Below are 19,880 nucleotides of genomic sequence, written 5' to 3' on the forward strand. Positions count from 1 at the left end.
CTGTTCACTTCGGAATTTTTAATATAATATCTTATTTTAAAGAGTGGATCTCTATCCCAATATTTAATGTTTAGATAAATACCCAATATAATATTAAAACGCAAAAATGCATAAGTCAAATTATATTAACTCAAAAATAATATTTAAAATTGTTATAAATATTTAGGCCTGTATTAATATAATTTAGGTCTTACGCGGATTAGCACACCTGGTCTAGTTAAATGAAATTTAAAATGTCGGGATGAGTTTCAAACAATTCTTTTAATTATATCCTGTTTTTTCATGCCAAAACTGAATATTCTATGTATTGACTGGCTTTCTTTTTCGTCAAATTGAAACTCACTGTTGGCAAATGAAGTTATGCTTCTTTGGCGAACAAAGAACGAGCGCTCTATGTCAACACTGTATAACGTTAAGAAAAAAACAATACGCAAGCAAGGCTTCAAAAAGATAAATTTATAACATAAAAAATCAAGATTAAAAAGAGAGGCACTGAATATAGTTATTAAACAAACAAAAAATTACACAAAAATAAACTACGCAATGTCGTGTAAAGTGTATCTTAACTCGTTTGTAGACATTAACCAACACACTTTAAGGTATCGTCAACCAGAAAATGATTCGGCATACTGTAACCGCTTACAAAATACAACTCATCATAATTAATTTCAAACCAATATAATTCACTGTAAAGAACTGTATAATATGCAATTACAAATTTCAGGTTCAGTGCGTATAATGAAAATTCAAAGTATTGTCAAATAAGAAGTGACTGACGTGCAGATCTGAAAGCGCTTACATAGTACAACTCTTCAGCAAAACGTTACAGCCCAAATTTCAAATCATTCAATATAAGAGAATCGAAGTTAAATTTCTCGTTTCTCGTTTTTTATATAGATTAGACCGTTGGTTTTCCCGTTTGAATGGTTTTACACTAGTAATTTTTGGGGCCCTTTATAGCTTGCTGTTCGGTGTGAGCCAAGGCTCCGTGTTGAAGACCGTACTTTGACCTATAATGGTTTATTTTTATAAATTTTGACTTGGATGGAGAGTTGTCTCATTGGCACTCATGCCACATCTTCTTATATCTATTTCGAAGGGACGAATGCATCATACCCCAAGTCCGATAGTGTGAATAAATTTTCAATATTAAATTATCCCCTATGATGATTGTTTTGTTTAATCTCCTCTTCAAACGTGGCATCAAAAAACAACCGTAATACACGTACCAACAAAATCCAGAAAACTTCGGCGCACACTTACAAATTCAGAAATATACTAGCTAAATATTTCAGATTATACATGTAATGAATACTAAAAATATATGAGAAGAATAAGTCTAGATCTCAAAGGTGTTAATTGCAAAGAATATTATGTAAGCAGGCATGTTTTGTTTTAATTTCAAACGGTTTCCATGTAACAAGAGGTTAAATGATTAAACGTACTATTCTCAAAATACATTTATTTTCATTTAAAATACCAATTTCATTTGAGCATAAACATGAAAATTATAGAGACCTGCTGCAATAATTTTTTCAAAGTAATGTTGTTCTTGTATTTATAAGCTTCACTGGGTTTTGCAATACATGTAGTGGGTGATTCTTTTTTTTTTTATTTATTTCATATTTCATACAATCATGCATTAAAAATGCATATGTATAAATCTGAACATTTCAACCAAGAAATTTTATGTCGCAGGGCTAGGTCAAGATCCGAAGATTTAATTTATTAAGGCATCATGTAGATTAAATTTCTTTGTCTTTGTGGTAAAATTTTGAAAGTAACATACATTACAGAGTAGGTTAGTCATTATGATAAGGTTAGATATTACTCTTATTTTCTAACAGTGACCCAGTCACAGATATAATCCGCTTAACAGGTGATAAACATTTGTTGATTCACCTGGTTGTTTAATGTAGGATAGTTTAATAACTCATCAAATAATAATCCATGTATAACTTTTATCAATATTTAAATAGTACTTTAAATTAAAATGGAAAGAAATGGAATTAATATTTTACTGGCTTATCTTTTCAAATCCAAATGTAAATATACACTCCTTGTTTAAGGTCATGAACAATGATCTTACTTTGTAAACAAAAACACTGACTCCAACAAAAAATGCACCGAAGATGAATCAACATAATGCTGGACTTATTTGTTGAGTTTGATGGATTTGACAGAATAACGGACAATCGGTATTCCAATGGGTAGTAATTATACACCCACTACTGGCCGCCTTGTTTTTGTTCTCATGCGAGGCATAATTCATACATAACCTTTTCGGAGACAAAAAGAATAAGCATCTTGCAAAATTCTTTAATTTCACTTTCAGATATATTAATGATGCCCTGTCAGTGTGTCACTCATTAACCCACATTGCATCTCATATATCCATGTGAACTTTAGATTAAGGATACTACCGAAACTAGCAGGTCCTCTTCATATCTTAATCTTAATCTTTTCCTCTATGACAAAAGTGAAACTAGTGCGATGAACTAACAGCTCAACCATTTCTTTATAGAATTAACGGAACCCCACCCTTTCAACCGCCAAAGGATTTCACGTGCATATATTACCCATATATCTAAATCCAAAATAATAAAAACTGGTTTTATAACTGCTCTAACCAGTTTTGAACATATAAATCATATAACTATATTAAACATAGGGGACATCTCTAAATTCAAACGAAAAGAAATATATACAAATTCTCTCTCGCAATGCTTGTCTGAATTTAAAGTATGTCGTTACTAAATTCCTTATTATGAATTAGACAAAACTAATATAGATTTGGTTGCACGCAGTGACTTGTTCTTTTCTCCTGCAAACAATGTTTTACATGTACCATAATGATGATATTAAATTTGGTTTACAGAGATACATTTGTATGTTGAAAAGAAGAGTTTGGAATACGTTCATAAGACAACAACTCGTCAAAGCTCAATAAAGGCAACAACAAAAAGATGATAAAATCACACAAAACACGTTAAACAACAAATTAGATATGAAGAGAAAAACCATGACATAGATGTCATCAATCTTTTAGAATGGAAACATTTATATATCAAAATAGAAAGTTTCTCAGCTCAGGAGTATTATCCTTGTTGATTCTTTTGTTTTTGTTAGTGTACTATTAGATATATATCAATATCAACCAAAATGTTGAAGGATAAATATCTTTTGAGGGGACAATCATGAGAATCTTAATAAAATTATTTGTATTTGTCACAAACTTTTCGTGAAAATTAATATGTCATAAGCATATTTATTTGTTTAATTTGGTGGGACATCCATTGCTGCTTTTTCAAACAATTCATGTGCGCTATAATTCAAGGAAAATTAAACAGTATTCGTTGGTATCGTTTGTTTCATTTGTTTTAGATAAGATGAGGGAAATGAACGAATCGTTTGTATACTCGTAGACTCTTTTCAAAAACTTTGTATTATTGCTGTCTATCTGCCTACTTATAATCCTTCAGTAAATTTAGTTATTGAGTATATGGAATGTCTAGACATAAGTCACCATATAATGTCACTGTATAGTAATGTCAAGAAGTTATCATTTTTGGTGATCTCAATGGCACTTTGTAACATCAAAGGAAATACAACAAACATGATATAGCTATTCGTCAATTTACTCTTGAGCATAATTTACAGAAAATAAAATCAAACAAACATTTTTCATCTTTCAGGTGCCTTAACCTCTCAGATAGATTATATAATGAGCATTTTAACATTGTTTAAACCTGTTTAATTACTTTTGACCTTAATTATTTATCCCTTATAATTTTTATTAACTATGTATTTGCATTCAGGTATCACAGATCAAATTTATTCGTTCATTAATTGTGTGTTAATTTACGTTTTTTGATTGAGTTAAGCCTTCCAATTGATATTTTATAGTGTGTCTTTCTATGTTGTGATGTTATGCTATTGTTTCAGAAAAGGGAGAAGGTGTGGTACCATTAAAACGTTTAATCCCGCTGCAAATGTTTGCACCTGTCCTAAGTCAGGAAACTGATGTACAGTAGTTGTCGTCTGTTTATGTAGTTCATACGTGTTTCTCGTTTCTCGTTTTTATATAGATGAGACCGTTGGTTTTCCCGTTTGAATGGTTTTACACTAGTCATTTTTGGGGCCCTTTATAGCTTGCTGTTCGGTGTGAGCCAAGGCTCCGTGTTGAAGACCATACTTTGACCTATAATGGTTTATTTTTACAAATTGTGACTTGGATGGAGAGTTGTCTCATTGACACTCATACCACATCTTCTTATATCTTATTAATGACAAATTGATATTAGACTACACAATTTATGACCAATGCGGTATCAACACATATAGTCACACTCCTGTTTCTGCCATCTTAAACGTTCAGGTTAAGTCTAGCAAAGTGTCAAAGATAAAAGAATCGGACAGAAAAATTCAGTGGTCAAAATAAAATTTGGATTACTTTCAAGAAACGCTTCATAATGAGCTACAAATCCTTACAAAACAAGACCTAACAATCACAGACTGCTTTCAATCTCTAATGGCATTACTTCTCAAAGCCTCAAATGTCTCTACTACTGCAATAGTCATTCAGCTGAATTTAAGGGCCCTCGCTGGAAAACTTCTCCACAGTTACATCTTTTTTTGAGAAAAACCAGAGAAGAATTTAGAATTTTGGTATCAAATGGCAGTCCTGAAGAAACACTCCAATATAATAAAAGATTACAGCTCAAAGAGGTATATGACGTCAACTTTGTAAAGAAAGATATCTTGATCGAAAATCCCTCTATGAACAAATTATGGATAATCCAATCACAGATTTATTTTATCTGATCAGAAGAAAATCAGAGGAAATTCCTCGGCGAAACTCAGTTGCATCTCCGTGAAGGAGAATGATTTTTCCACAGATTTTGAAGAATAGAGGCTGTGTTTTTTTTGGGTTTTTTTTTTTTAACACTTCGAAGATTTTGTTGTCACAAAGGACAATAACAATAACGCTGACTTCCTTGATTTATGCAACTCTAGACACGAATTTATTTCAAATATCTATGCTGCAAACAAAAGTAAGTTTCAACCAGTGACTGCTCTAGGGGTAGAAAATGCAATTTCAAGTCTGAATACCGGTAAAGCCTGTGACGAATTCGGAATTTTAGCAGAACATTCGAAAGCTTCTGGTCATATACTTATACCGTATTTAACAACTCTGTTTACGAAATTTTGACGACAAGACAGGTTCCAGATATCTTAAAAGGAGCACTCTTATTTCCCGTCTAAAAGAAACAAAAAGATTCAAGAATAATGAACAATTACCGTGGTATAACAGTAACCCCAGTATTTACAAAACTGTTTGAATGAGTTTTACTTCCATAAATATCTTGTAACTTCATTCAATGTTTTCTATATTTTGGATTCACATCAGGGTTATCGATGTTTCTGGCCGCACTCCTTGTTTCAGAATAAAACGTGTCAAAGGCAGAATTAAAAATTATACCTTCATTTGGTCTATTTTTCGTCACATTAGATAGATATATATAGTCAGAAGGCATTTGACGTCGTCAATCGCATCATAATGTTGGACAAATTCTATGAAACAGGAATTCATCCCACTCTCTGGTCCGTAGTAAAAGATTTATACCATGGTATATATTCTAAAATAAAATTGGCAGGAGGGATAAGTGATCCGTTCCTAATAATACAAGGCGTCCGTCAGGTAGATCTTAACAGAGTGCTGCAGGATGATAAATTTGGACTTACACTAGGAAATATCTCCAGCAACACCGACGAGCTTCAATGCATGTTGACTACATTAAATCAACATACACTTCGAGATAGAGTCTCAATTCATCCTAAGAAAACAAATGCCGTCATATTAAAAAAAAACTCAAAGCTGTCAATTGTCGTACCTTATATGGACACTATAGGTGATGCACATATTTCTCCAACTAATCATACTGTGTATCTTGGGACTATTAGATCTGAAAGCAAAGAGAACGTTTTAATTAATATTGAAGACCTATTAGTCTGGCAAGACGTACAATGTATGCTCTTACATGTATAAACACTGCAATGCATGGCTCAAATAACCCCATCGTTGCTTACAAGATAAACCGTTCTTATGTTCTACCAAAATTGTTATATGGAATTGAAATGCTTCCTTTGAACAAAACAACTACAAACATTCTTGCTAAATTTCATAATGATGTTCTCCGGAAAATTCAAACATCTCAACAATGACTGCATTATAGGCTGTTTACCTTCTTCTAGGTGGCCTCCCAATAGGCTGAGATACATCGACGTCAGCTCTGTTTCTTATATCATAGTAAAGTCTGCATTAATAAAATTATTCAATATCTATTTCGAAGGCAACTTGTTATGAATTCAGATAACATGAATAGCTTAAAGCTTCTTTTGACAAGAAAATGACACTCTGAAATTTTATGATTTACCTACTATTGAAGAAATCAAACAGACTTTGAGTCTTAATTAGCTTGGAAATTCCATATAAAACAAACAGTCTATAATAAATTATCAGACTCACTCCTTGTATAGGCTTCAACCAAATCTTCCTTAATATATGTTTAGTTAAAAGAACTGAAAATTGGCCAGTCCCATCTTGTATGTAGATCTCTACAGTCCACATTGTCAGACGTCATTAAAGGTATTACAAAATGTAGATTGGTTACCAAAACATTTATTACCCAATCCGAAAAATCAAGATTCGGCAAAGAGGGAGCCAGTTCTATGTGTCAATTATGTCTTACTGAGGATGAAGGTATTGCTTATTTCTTATTAAGATGTTCAGCTTTACATGATATCCACAGGATGTACTATACAAAGTTTAAAGATCTGACTATCTCATATATGGGTCAAAGAAATTGGCAAACTCGTTTTGTGACAAAAGATTGATGAATATATTGTCAAATTAATAGTGGACTCAGTTTATAGAAATTTATTCAGTGATGAAAACCAAATTCTTGAAGTTACCAATCTCCAACTTCATGGTTAAAGACTAAAAACATGATTTCGTGTTTAAAGACTGTCTATACTAAAATCGCTCAATTGCGAATTAAATTATTTGCTGGTCAGCTGGGCTTCTCTACGCTAAACCAATAGCAATCGTATAAATAAATAAATAAGCTCTATTTAGAGTCGACATAGTATACAAACAAGGACATAACATAAGCTCTATTGGGCTTTTAACCGACATACAATTTTAGGTAAAACAATACAAAAACATAATAAGAATGTATAATAAGTATACATCTAATATTTATTATATGCTTCTTTCACCTATATATTCTCCTCTGTGTACGCTTATTCATATATGACATAAATGAAATGTGCTGTAGGCTTTATATAGCTAGTGACATGTAGATAATTGCTAAGCATTCTGAAAGATGAACTGTTGACGCCACTTTTAAGCGCCACTTTTGGGCTATTTCGTGGTGGAGGAAGCCGGAGTGCCCTGAGAAAACCACCGACCTTCGATACTGAGGAAAACTGACAATACTAGTCAATTAAGATTGGATTCTTGTGCACCCGCACGGGCGGGATTCGAACTGACAACCTCAGACTATTTTCGTTGCCACTTATGGTGTTTTAATTCATTGGATTTTATGAAATTATCATGATGATACCGAGAGGTATTTTTAACAATTTAGTGGACCACTATGTTAACTCTAATGTTTTTAACGAAAAGTTAAGCTTACTGAATTCTTGGTGTCCCATAGCTGGGAGTACAATACGAAGATAAGAAGAAGTAGTATCATTGCTTTCTCTCCCCTTACTTATATTTCCCCTGAGCCCGCCAAAACCCAGAAGCTGTCAGACAATTCAATTCTAAAGCCGACAAAAGGCATTATATTTATCCTTCCTGCACTGAAGGCATGGAAATAGAGGATTATGTAAGACTTAACATTATATTTTCTTGCAAGAAAAACTGATGTGACCATGACCCCAAAATTATTGATCATCGGCATCGAATGCCATTATTTATCCTGCACTCGTTCCATTTGTGCAGCTAAAATGCATTTTTAGGTCTAAAGGGCCAAGTGTGCTTTTCTCATCACTTGGCGTCTGTCGTCCGTCGTCTTTTAAATTTTTATTAAAACTTCTATGAAACTACCAGGCCAAGTTTGATTAAAAATCATACTTGGACACAATCATCATTGCATTGGGGTATCCCGCAATGGTGGTAAGTCGTGCACTTAAGGACATTTTTTATTTTATTTTTCTGTGGACTTAGCTTTGTTTTTTTATTAGTGTGTATTGTCAAGCTTGGTTACTCATAATTGTTTCTCAGTCACTGAATGTACGATGTTGTTCCATACTGGAGCAGCTGACCTGGTTTGTTTACATTCAAATTCTAATGGCTTCAAAACCACGTGACACATTGAATCGTGATGTCCAATCAAATTGCGCTATTGTCAATTAGGGGATTTTTTAGTCTACGGCAATTACATTATTTGTTTGTATGATATTGCTTTGAAATAGTTTGCAATAAATTGGGGGTTTATTCAATAGGAAACCTCATTATTAGCCATGAAATTTGACATCAATGGAATTTTATATGAATATTTACTTATGGTCAAAATATCGATTTCTTTATATTGAACCAAAATTTATTTTTATGAAAAACATATGAATATTTTTTTTTATTAACCTACTCTATATTCCTGAACAAAAATATGGCATGATTATCGTTTGTTTCCCAAAGTTTTTCTTTCAATTTGGATGGGTTTTTTTCGCGGGAAAATCGCGTAAGACGTAAGGTGCTTGCCATTTTGAAATTCTTAAAAATACGATTTGCTTGGCCTGTTCGGTCTGCAATTAGGATTGATGACGCTTAATGGAATGTAAACAAAGCAATGGGGGCCGGAAAAGGGATTTTCTGAAGTTCTAGAATGTTTTTAGGCATTCGGAAGTCAGGTTTGAAACGGCCATTAGAAAATTGGCATTTTTGTACAATACTTTAGAATAACAATGAAAACATATCTTTAGAAATGTTTTTTTATTTAGAAGAGTAGAAAAAATGTATTCTGCACTAATTGTGTACGCTGGTTATTAGCGTAGTGACGTCAATGTGGAGTTTTCCTGTGTGATAAGTACAATAACAAAATCCGAACAAACCAACATTATGACAGATTATAGACTACAGTAGGATATCTAGTTGAAAAAATGTGTTCTATGACCTGACCAGCCAACCAAGATGGCCCGCATGGCTAAAAATAGAACACAGGGGTAAAATGCAAGTTTTGCCTATTATTTTGAAAACAGCTATAAATAGAGAAAATCTGATAAGGGGCAAAACTGTTCGTATTTAAAACAAAAAAGGTATTGTGTTCTTTCATGTCAAAAACTGTTTGATGACTTCTTATAGGAGTTATTGCCCTTAAATGACAAATTTTTAAAAAAAAATTTAATTTTTGCCTTTTATCGTTTATCTGGAAAATTATAATAGATTGACAGAAAATTGAATTAGCAAAAATGATTTCCGTAATCGGCCTTGTATAATTCGCACTGGTTCATTGACCGCACCCCCCTTCTCGCCAGGAGAATTCAGGTAAAAAAACTTTTTGAAACTGTTTGAAACCGTCTAATGAAACTCCGATAATTTGAAATCGTGTGTGATCGTATGAGGTATTTTCATGGAAAAACCTGTTTTCCATCATCAAATAGAAGCTGAAAATGCTTGTACATGTAAATGATTCTAGAACACTTCATGAGTGTTAAAATAAGTCAAAATCACAAAAAAAAAAAATTTAGAAACTTGTATGTTTAAACTGGAAGTTCGAATAGCACGTGTAAATGAAAATAGATACGGTGAGAGTATAGGAAAAGCCGTACTTAATAGATATCACTAGAATTTCTACTTTGAAAGTAAAACAGTTCCATCCTTAAGTAAAATAATGTTTAACATATCTATCACATTAATGTTTGAAGGATCTTAAGCTAAAACAAAACACATGCGTCAGTATGAAACACCAAAACGGAACCAATAACCAATTACGTTTTGTAGTTTATACATCGTTACAGTATGCTTAAGCTGATTCCCGACTGACTTCTACACTTTTTTCATTCCGTTAAATTCAAGTATATTTCAGTTTATTTTATGCAATGCAGTGAAAAGAAACAAGAAATTTGTAGTGATTCTGAAGCATTTAATTTTGAAATTTATCAGTTTATTTTTGATATTGAATAAAATTACTTACATATTAATATGGATTAGGTAAAATTATTAGTTTTGAAAATGATGAATGCCCTCTACAATTTCAATAACAAACATGGCGGAATGTAATACAAACCTCGCGAAATCGAATTTTTCTCTTATTTTTTTCTTATCGTACTCTATAGTCCGCACCCCTGTCTGGCAGGTTCAATTTTGGAGAACTCGTTATTGCAGTTATTGCCCTTTAATGATCATTTTTGGGGCATTTTTTGCATATTATCTTAAAAATTATAATAGATAAATAGAAACTTTAAAAAGGAAAAATTATCAGCAGGATAATTTTTGCAAATATGTCGACATGACTGAAATTGTCTCTTAATAGAGTTATTCCCCTTTAATGATGAATTTTACTAAAAATGGCTATTGTTGAAGATGTAGGTAAGCGACACAGGCTCTGAAGAGCTTGTAGTTGTTATTGTAAAGGTGGATTATTATTATTCCCCTGGAATTAATGTTTTTGTTATCAACAGAAAGCACCAGGTGCTATCAGAGGGTACAAGACAACTTGTCCTTGTACCAACTCATACCTATACCAATTTGTTCCAATTTTAATGTATCATTTTATTAGATAATTCATAAATTTTGAATTTTATAATTGATCTTTCCAAGACATGTAGTATGCATTGTGTCTGATCTTAAAAAGCAGCAACTAAACTACGTTTTATGATTAATAAGTTTTTGGGATATATATAGACTTCTGATGGTAGTTTCTGAGGAATTTGGAACTTGACAAGGTACTTATATACTCCAATAACAAAATGAAATTTAAAAGGTGGTCAACTCAAGTGGGAGTTCCCCTAGATATCATACATAACTTGTCCTACACTTTTTCTAACTTTCATAAAGAATATAAGAGATTTAATGTGGAAGTATTTTTCATACTGCAGAAATTTAATGAAAATGCATTTAAAAGTATCATGCAGTACACTTAATTGAAGGACAAAGTATTTCAAGTCTTATTATTAAATAGTGAAAATTATGTGCAAGTTGTTTTTGAACTGATTTTTGTTGGCCATGGTGTGTGTTGGAAGTATTTTTTTTAGGTTATCATCATGATCATGTTTATATCAGAGGACTTCACACTATTATTTATATGAAAACATGCAATGCATTTTACTGACTTTGAAATGTAAAACTTTAAAGTCATATTTGTTCTTTTACTTAAATATGTGATTGGAAAATATAATAAACACCAATTTTCTCAGCTTGTAGGTTGACTGTATATATGATCACTAGTTATTATGTAATTATAATTTCAAATCAACTAATCTTTTTTTCTATGTTTATAAATTTTATATAATAGAAAATAACTTCTATATTATTTATATTGCATATGAATACAACAAAAATTGTGTTTGAGTTAGTAAAAGTACGAGTTAGTAAAAATTGGATACTAGTTGGTCAATAATTTAAGAGTTGTCAAAGTTTACATGTACATGGATCCCTGTCGGAAAGTTTTACAGACCGGTATCAGGTCCATTCGCCTTAATTACATGTTTGTCCGAGGTCCATTAGCCCAAGGTTTGTTCACCCTATTTCTTTTGGTATATAGGTTTTTGTCTCTCCTGCGACTAAAGTCTCAGAAAGTGAGATATAGGTGTTGCTTTTCAGGCGACGGCGGCAGAGGATGCATCAATAATTTTTAAGTTTTCTGCTAAAGTCAGTTCAACGGGAACAACTTGTGATAGACCAATGATATTTTCTATAAAGTTGCATTACTATCACATGTATCAGTACATATCAGTTTGACAACTATTTCAAGGCTCTACCCTCTAGGTCATGCATGATGGTCCAGTAACTTTCAATCAATTAACAAATTTCAATGATATGTTTTCTGATAAAGTTAGTTTGATAGGAACTACTTACAATAGACAATATTTTCTATAAAGTTACATTGCTATCTGTACATCTCAGTTTGTCAACCATTTCAGGCCCTACCCAAGAGTTGGTCCAGCGACTTTCAATTAATTAGCAATGTTGCTGTCCATCAGATTGTCTTTTTCTAAATTTTATGCCGACAGGCGAGACATATCTCTGTGTCAACAGTTTATTATATCAAATACTTTGTATTCCTGCACATGCTCAGTTGGACAGTGCATTTTTTTTTGCAAATCAAAGAAAAAAATATCTGGTAGCAATAATACAAAATAAATATTTCGAAATTTTCATCACACTATACAAATCTTTGATTATACCAGAGACATATATAATACAATTAGACCTGGATCCTAACGGAACACACTTTTAGATGCCTACTGGCTGGCTACCCTTTCTTTTAAAATTGTTAACGAAGTTTAAATAAAATTATTAAGCACTTTTGTTAACAATTTTATTGTAAGCAATATTATCATAAATAGGTAACATATATATACAAATATAGAGACAGCTATATACTTCACACTAATCTCAAGTAAATATTTATATTAATATATTCAACAACCCTGCATACCTAAAGTATCCTCTTCCTAGGATCAGTTACTGCAGTTAGACATGTTAGACGTAATCAATGTTGGTTCACCCTATCCTGCCTAATTTTAAAATAGTTTGATGTCTTTGAAATTGGAAGTTTTTGCCAGTTTTCTTGGACATTGTGTAGCATTATTTTTGAGATTTGAAAATTTTACATCTAAACAAAAGTTTTTCCATTTTGCAGTTGCAAGTCAACATAACATAGATTCAACTTAGCATATATTGTAACTTAAAGTAAACATTTTGAGGACTTGATTCATCATCATGCTGTCTTAACATTAAAAGCTTCAGCATTAGTATATGACAGCTGAGGCTATTCATACACATACATGCATGTGTATGCTACATGTTGGTTAGATTAAGCTGATTTATTTAAAGTGGATTGGTAAGCATGGTAAGTCCATTTGTTTTCTTGTTATGTGTTATATTTTACTTATATTAAATCACAACTGTTTTTTAATTTTTAGGCATGGATGGCAAATTACAATCAAAGAGCCTTGCTGGTCAGGGTTCTATGCAATTTAGAAGACACACAATGTTGCAGGTCACAGGACAATACAATTGAAAGTGTAAAATTTTTCACTAGAGAAAAGGATCAGTCTGAGACATCAGAAGTAGTGTATGATTGCCACGATTCCTTTGATCAAAGACCCTTGGATAATTTTTATGAGACAATAAACTCTTTTTTGGAACCATTTGAGCAATCTGATATTACATCAGAATACTGGAAGGATATATTCAGATGTCTAGAGCTATATGACTTTAAGTATGAAAAAGTTGACAAAGTAGAAATGTGGTTACCCAAAAAGAATCCAATGTCTGACAAGGACTTAGAAGAGGCATATGCAAAGATGTCAACAGGTAAAATATACAATGTTGCCATTGTGCAATCATATATGCATATTATGTATCTTCACATCCATACACATATAAAAATAACTTTTATAAGGAGTTGTTGTATGATTCCCAATTAGACAGCTATCTACCAAAGTTCAAATGAAGTGGATGTAAGCAATTATAGGCAACCATATGGTTTACGTCTGTGTGTCCGGTCCAAATCATCCTGATTTCCGCCTATTTTTTCTGCATTGAAAAGCCCAAATTTCGGCACCATTTTTCCATGATGAAAAATAAGTCCTAATCCCTGCACCTTTCTCATTACATAATGAAAAAGTCCTAATTTCTGCTCTAAAAAAAAACTGAAGTCAGAATTTTTGCACCATCTCCAACAAACAGCACAGAAAAAGTGTGAAACTCTACACTGACGGGGAAATCTCCTTTTACCTTTTATAAAAGGGGCAACAAAGGTTTAAAGCTGGATGTACATGATGTAGCAATAAACAGAGTCTGTAGATAATAATACAATATTGTTTATTATGTATAATTTTAATAAAATACGAATCTTTTTAAGTCATTTATTTAAGGTCATGAAGGTAAAAGTTGTTTTAGATACATGTACATATGACTTCCCATTCTCCTATAAAGAAGACCTGAAAGTCTGGTACAGTTTTGTTGCTTAATACAAGTATTTATTTAAGTACATATTGAATGTAAAAGTAAAGTATAAAACATAAAACTTCAAAACACTATCATTACTATATTACTGTGACTTGACTGTAAGTGTTGCTCTCCACCTATTGCAATTTATTCAAAATTCTGACCAAATTGCAATTTGTTTTATTAAACTGAACTATTCAACTGGTCAGATATTTTTACAAATTGCTGTAGAAATCCACAGTCACGTTGTGAAAGTGCAAGGTGATAAAATAAAGCATACTTTCAATCCTATAACATGTATAAGACTTTAATTCCACTTCAATGATATTATGAAAAATTTGTCTAACAATTTCTATACAACATTTATTGTAATTGTCATGCTAAAGGTGATAGGCAGTAATTTTGAATTGCTATAAAAATGTCCAAACTGAGCTTTCATACAATTTTTCTTTCAAAAAATCTTCTATATTCATAAGAATCAGACATCATTTGAATTAAAACATCTTATATACAGTAAATAAATGTGAAATTTCAATAAGTTGTTAGTAAATTTCCATGAAATTAATCATTTTTCTTTCAAAATGTCTTCTCTATTCATAAGAATAATGATTTTAGATTATCTCCCATGGAAACTTAACAGCGTATTTTAATTTAATAATTTCACATATATTTTACTGAATATAAATATAAATATAAATTTGACATTAAAACTTCTACATAGTTTACATGTTCAAGTTTGTGATTAGGTCAGTTTAAGGGGAACAACTAGCGGTAGGTTTCATTTTCATGGAGATTATACGGCCCCACCCCCTAATCATGGTTCATTGACTTTGAAACTTTCACATAGTTCACAAGTGAAAGTCTGTGTTTAGGTTAGTATAAAGGGAACCACTTATGATAAGTCAATGGTATTTGGTATGCAGTTTTATAAGCATTGGCATTTCACATTTCCATGGAGGTTATTTTGTCCGGCACCTTCAATCATGGTTCATTGACTTTGAATGATTTGCATAGTTTATTTATGTTTAAATATTGCCATTTTAATTTCTATATTTGCATTATACAATCAAAATTACAAAAAGTGTTACCCAGAGGCAACATACAAGATCATGTCTTGCATCGTTTGCAGCCAAATTGAGTTTTATAGCTCATCTAGACCGAAGGTCAATTTGAGCTGTTGGCATCACTTTGCATTCATCTGTTTGAAAAGTGTTCACATATCTTATTTTAAGAACCACAGTGCCAATTTTAACCAAACTTGGCAGGCATGATGACTGTTCAATGGTCTTTACATGATTGTGATTTTGGTGCCAATTAGAAATCAAACATGGCCGCCAGGGACAGATAGGCTGTGCTGATTGGTTAATCTTTTAAAATCATCTTTTGAATCAATAAGTGGTATGCATAAATCTATAGATGGTCCTCTACCTAAATTGAAATTTTAATTTTGATCAGAAATTCAAGATGGCTGCTATTGACGAACATTATAGTTTAACATAGGGAAAATTTTTGGAAATTCACTTTAAAATCTTATAATTTAACTATCTTGATCAGAAAAATTCCAATATCAATTGGTTACAGTGAAAGGTTCTAAATAGTAATAATAACATCATGCAGCTATTAGTCTATTACTACATGTTTTATATATTTTCAGAACAGAGACAATATGTTTCATCATTTAAGACAGCATTACAAACAGATATGAATAATGGTCGAGCTAAAAACTGGATTGAGGTATTGATGAAAATACTTCTGAGATGTCTTGGGAGTGATGATATGTGTGGCTCTGCCACAAATCGGCATGACAGCATCAACACTGCATTGGAGACGGTTTTTGGCGATCTTGATACCCCGTTCACACAGATGGAGTATAATGCACCTTACTCTAGTACACCCTCAAGTACCTCTTCATCTTTATCAAGCCAGTCTTCATTAAATCTGGAGTCATCAGAAACTGAATCTTCACCGGGTTGTATAGAGGAAGTCAAGGTTTCAAGACACACAATAGTTCCAGATTACTGTGTCGTGCTGCCTAATTTTCCTGGTATCTTTCCAATAGTTTTTGAACTGAAACGTGCACATCAGGAATCTCATGCAATCTTCCAAAATATACAACAAATGTTGTCTAAACTTTTCTACCAGGATGTTGTGTTTGGCATAGTTGTTTCACCCAGATTATTTCAACTATCAGTTATTATAAAACAGGGAAAAGATCTTCATTTTGCAAGTACAAACAATATTTACATTTACAAAAATAAGAATCAAGTTAAAACACTTGATTTGGGAGAATTGAATAAAATGTATACTTTTATTTATCGAGTGTTAAAGTGGGCAAGGAAAACTAAATGCTTGTTGAAAAGTCAGGACAGATGTGAGGGAAAAGAGGACAGCTGTAATGGAAAAGGATGAATTTAAAAAACCCTCAACAATATTTTTTTTTCAAGTCAGAAATTTCACAGTTAATAGATGTATAAGAGACTAAGTTTGATCAAGGATTTGTATATAGTGTTTGCAATTATCGGTTTATTACACTATTTGACACATCTAGTAACATCACATGACTCTTAAGGAATACTTTACAAGTCCAGAAGATGGCATTGAATGTAACATACAGGATTTCTTTCTTCATTAAATTTGAGCAAATTAGTGCGTAAAAATACATTAAAAGAAAAAAAATATATTACAATTTATAGATTGGGCACATTTTTAGGTCCATTAAAGCATTGAGACAAATATTTCCATGCAAAAACTACCATATTAATGAAATTAAAAGTTATGATTATCCAATTTCAAGTAAACTATATTATGGACTTTGATAAATAACCTGGTCACTGACTGATATTTTATATGCAAGAATTTGCATAACTTAAATGCAATATTAAAATTTACTATTAAAAGTTACTTATTCATTTTATTATCCCCTGCTTAGTGGAAGAGGGATATAGTAATAGGCTCTGTCTGTCTGTCACACTTTCTTGTTTACAGGATAACTTGAGTAGATCTTGTTTGATTTTAGAAAAAAATGTTCAGAAGGCTTGCAATTATCCTCATCTTGGATGTGTTCTTATATTGAAATATTTCAAGAACTCATTTTTGGGAACATCTTATTTTTTGGTTAAAAAATCACTGATTTTGAGAATTGAGTCTTGTTTACCTGATAGTGATAACTTGAGTAGATCTTGTTTGATTTGGAAAAAAATGTTTGCATGTGGCTTGCAATTATCATTGTCTTGGATGTGGTTTTTTTTTATGGAAATGTTTGAAGAACTGGTTTTGTGGAAAATCTTTGGGTTTTTGTTGTTGTTGAAAAATCACTGATTTTGAGAATTGAGTCTTATTTACGCAATAACTTCAACTTAAACTTGGAGTAGACCTCGTTTGATTTGAAAATTGGTCATATAGCTCTTCGAGTATTCAGGTTATTATTCATCATTGGTCTTTACATTATTGGGTTTGAGCGTTCCTGATGAAGGCACTCCAGAAAATGGCTTTGATTGCTCAAAATGTACAATTAAAAGTGTTATTTTCTTACAGGACAGTTAAAGTAGTAATATAAAAAGTTCATCTTTGTTATCAAGAGTTTCTTTAGTTTAAGGACACTAAAATTGTCACTAGCAACTATGAGGGTCTGGATGGGGGTTCCTTCATTTCTGTATATATATTCTTTAAATTTTTGGCCATTTTTCTCTATTCTTTAATTTTTTAACCTTTTTTCTCAATTCTTTATATTTAAGCACCCCATTATTCTCTATTCTTTTTTTTTTTTGGTCCAATTTTTCTCTAATCTTTACTTTTTAGCTCACCTGGCCTTTTCTCATCACTTGGCATCTGTCGTTAACTTTTACAAAAAATCTTCTCCTCTGCAACTATTGGGCCAAATTTAACCAATATTGGTCACAATCATTATTGGGGTATGTAATTTAAAAAATGTGTTCGATGACCCAGCCATTTAGGGGTAAAATGCAAGTTTTGCCTATTATTTTGAAAACTGCTATAAATAGAGAAAATCTGACATGAGCAAAAATGTTCAGACTATTGAACTCTACTGATTGTTTATTCACTTCAAAACTGTCAAATGAATTCTTACAGGAGTTTTTATTCACTTCAAAACTGTCAAACGACTTCTTATAGGAGTTATTGCCCTAAAAAGAGGAATTTTACCTTTTTAAAAAAATTTTGCCTATTATCTCGAAAATTATAATAGATAGACAAAAACTTTAAATAGCATAAATGACTACACCCAGACAACATCTACAAATAAGTCTCATGGCTGAAATTTTCAGTCGACTCCTTATTAGAGTTATTGCCCGATAATGACGATTTTTACTATTTTTTTTTTCATTTCAGTCTAATATCTTAAAAACTATATTAGATAGCTAGAAACTGTAAATAGCAAAAATGATCAGCAAGACAAGATCTATAAATAATACTAATGGCCTAAATCTTAAGTCAACTTGCTATTGGAGTTATTGCCCTTTAATGATAATTTTTCCCATTTTTGCCTAATATCTTGAAAACAGTAATAGGTAGATAGAAATTTTAAATAGCTCAAATGATTAGCAAGACAAGATCCACAAATATGCTTAAATGGCAGAAATCTGCAGTTGACTCGTTATTGGAGTTATTGCCCTTTGATGATAATTTTTAACATTTTTTTTTTTGCATTTTTTGCCTTTTATCTTGAAAACTATAATAGACAAATATAAACTTTAAAAAGGAAAATTATCGGCAGGATAAGATCTACAAATATGTCAACATGACTGAAATTGTCAGTTATCTCTTAAAAGAGTTATTTCCCTTTAATGATGATTTTTTACTCAAAATTGGCTATTGTTGAAGATACAGGTGAGCGACACAGGCTCTTTAGAGCCTCTAGTTTTATCTTTATTCTGTATTTTTTTGTCCATTATTCTCTATTCTGTAAACCCTATCCAGATCCAGGACCATGGCATTTAAGGAGAAATCTTATGATAAAGAAAATACAAATAATAATAAAAACAGAGAAGATAGATTACCGTTGATCAATCAGAAACCATAAGTCGAACAGTACCAAAACCTAAGAGAAAAACAACGAAATGGCAATACACAGAAAACTAACCATCAAGCAACATGAAACCCAAACTAAAAAATCGGGATTAAGATAGCCTACATAGAAATGGAAAGTTTAATAATTGAAATAATCTCACTTGTTGTAAAGTCTAGTTTTCAACCAATCCTCACCATCAATCTCTAGATGCAAGTTAAAGGGACATTTGCTACGAGATACCAAAAAAAAATCAGATTTTTTTTCGGTTCAATTATTAATCAAAGTGAAATAGTGAACTAATAATTCGCCTATAGGAGCCAGTTTGGTTCAATTTTGTCAAAATAAGCTAAGAAATATCGCTGATGAATTATTCACTTGCAAGTGAATAATTCTACCTCATTGAATCCGTATTCATGTGACCTTCAATTTAACCTCTTAGGTAGAGATTGATTATGCATAAGATAGGCGTGTTCAGTTGTTAAAAGCAAAAGAATGTCAACATTGAAAGTGAAACAAAGGTAAACAATTTGGTTGACTGATTCGATCTTCAAAAGCATTCTTATACAGGTAAAAACGATAATTAACATATTTTTTAACCTATAAATGAAATCAAACAGACCTAGAAAAATCCAATTGCACGTGTTCGCAATCTATTTATATTTATATATA

General features: G+C 31.8%; 1 protein-coding gene across 1 annotated transcript; it reads left to right on the forward strand.

The window, feature by feature from the left end:
- The first annotated feature begins 7,804 nt into the window (after positions 1-7,804).
- LOC127734788 (uncharacterized) lies at positions 7,805-17,082 on the forward strand. Its single transcript, XM_052244797.1, has 3 exons — positions 7,805-7,895; positions 13,156-13,549; positions 15,840-17,082. The coding sequence occupies exons 1-3, from the start codon at positions 7,878-7,880 to the stop codon at positions 16,592-16,594; spliced, it is 1,167 nt and encodes a 388-aa protein (XP_052100757.1). The 5' UTR covers positions 7,805-7,877; the 3' UTR covers positions 16,595-17,082.
- The last annotated feature ends 2,798 nt before the right edge of the window (positions 17,083-19,880 follow it).

The sequence above is a fragment of the Mytilus californianus genome, unplaced genomic scaffold (genome assembly GCF_021869535.1).
Source record: "Mytilus californianus isolate M0D057914Y unplaced genomic scaffold, xbMytCali1.0.p SCAF_3, whole genome shotgun sequence".
NCBI lineage: Eukaryota > Metazoa > Mollusca > Bivalvia > Mytilida > Mytilidae > Mytilus > Mytilus californianus.

Excerpts from the sequence above, each read along its gene's own strand:
- LOC127734788 (XM_052244797.1), top strand. Across the intron at positions 13,550-15,839 it reads ATATGCAAAGATGTCAACAG|AACAGAGACAATATGTTTCA; the intron begins GTAAAATATACA and ends ATATATTTTCAG.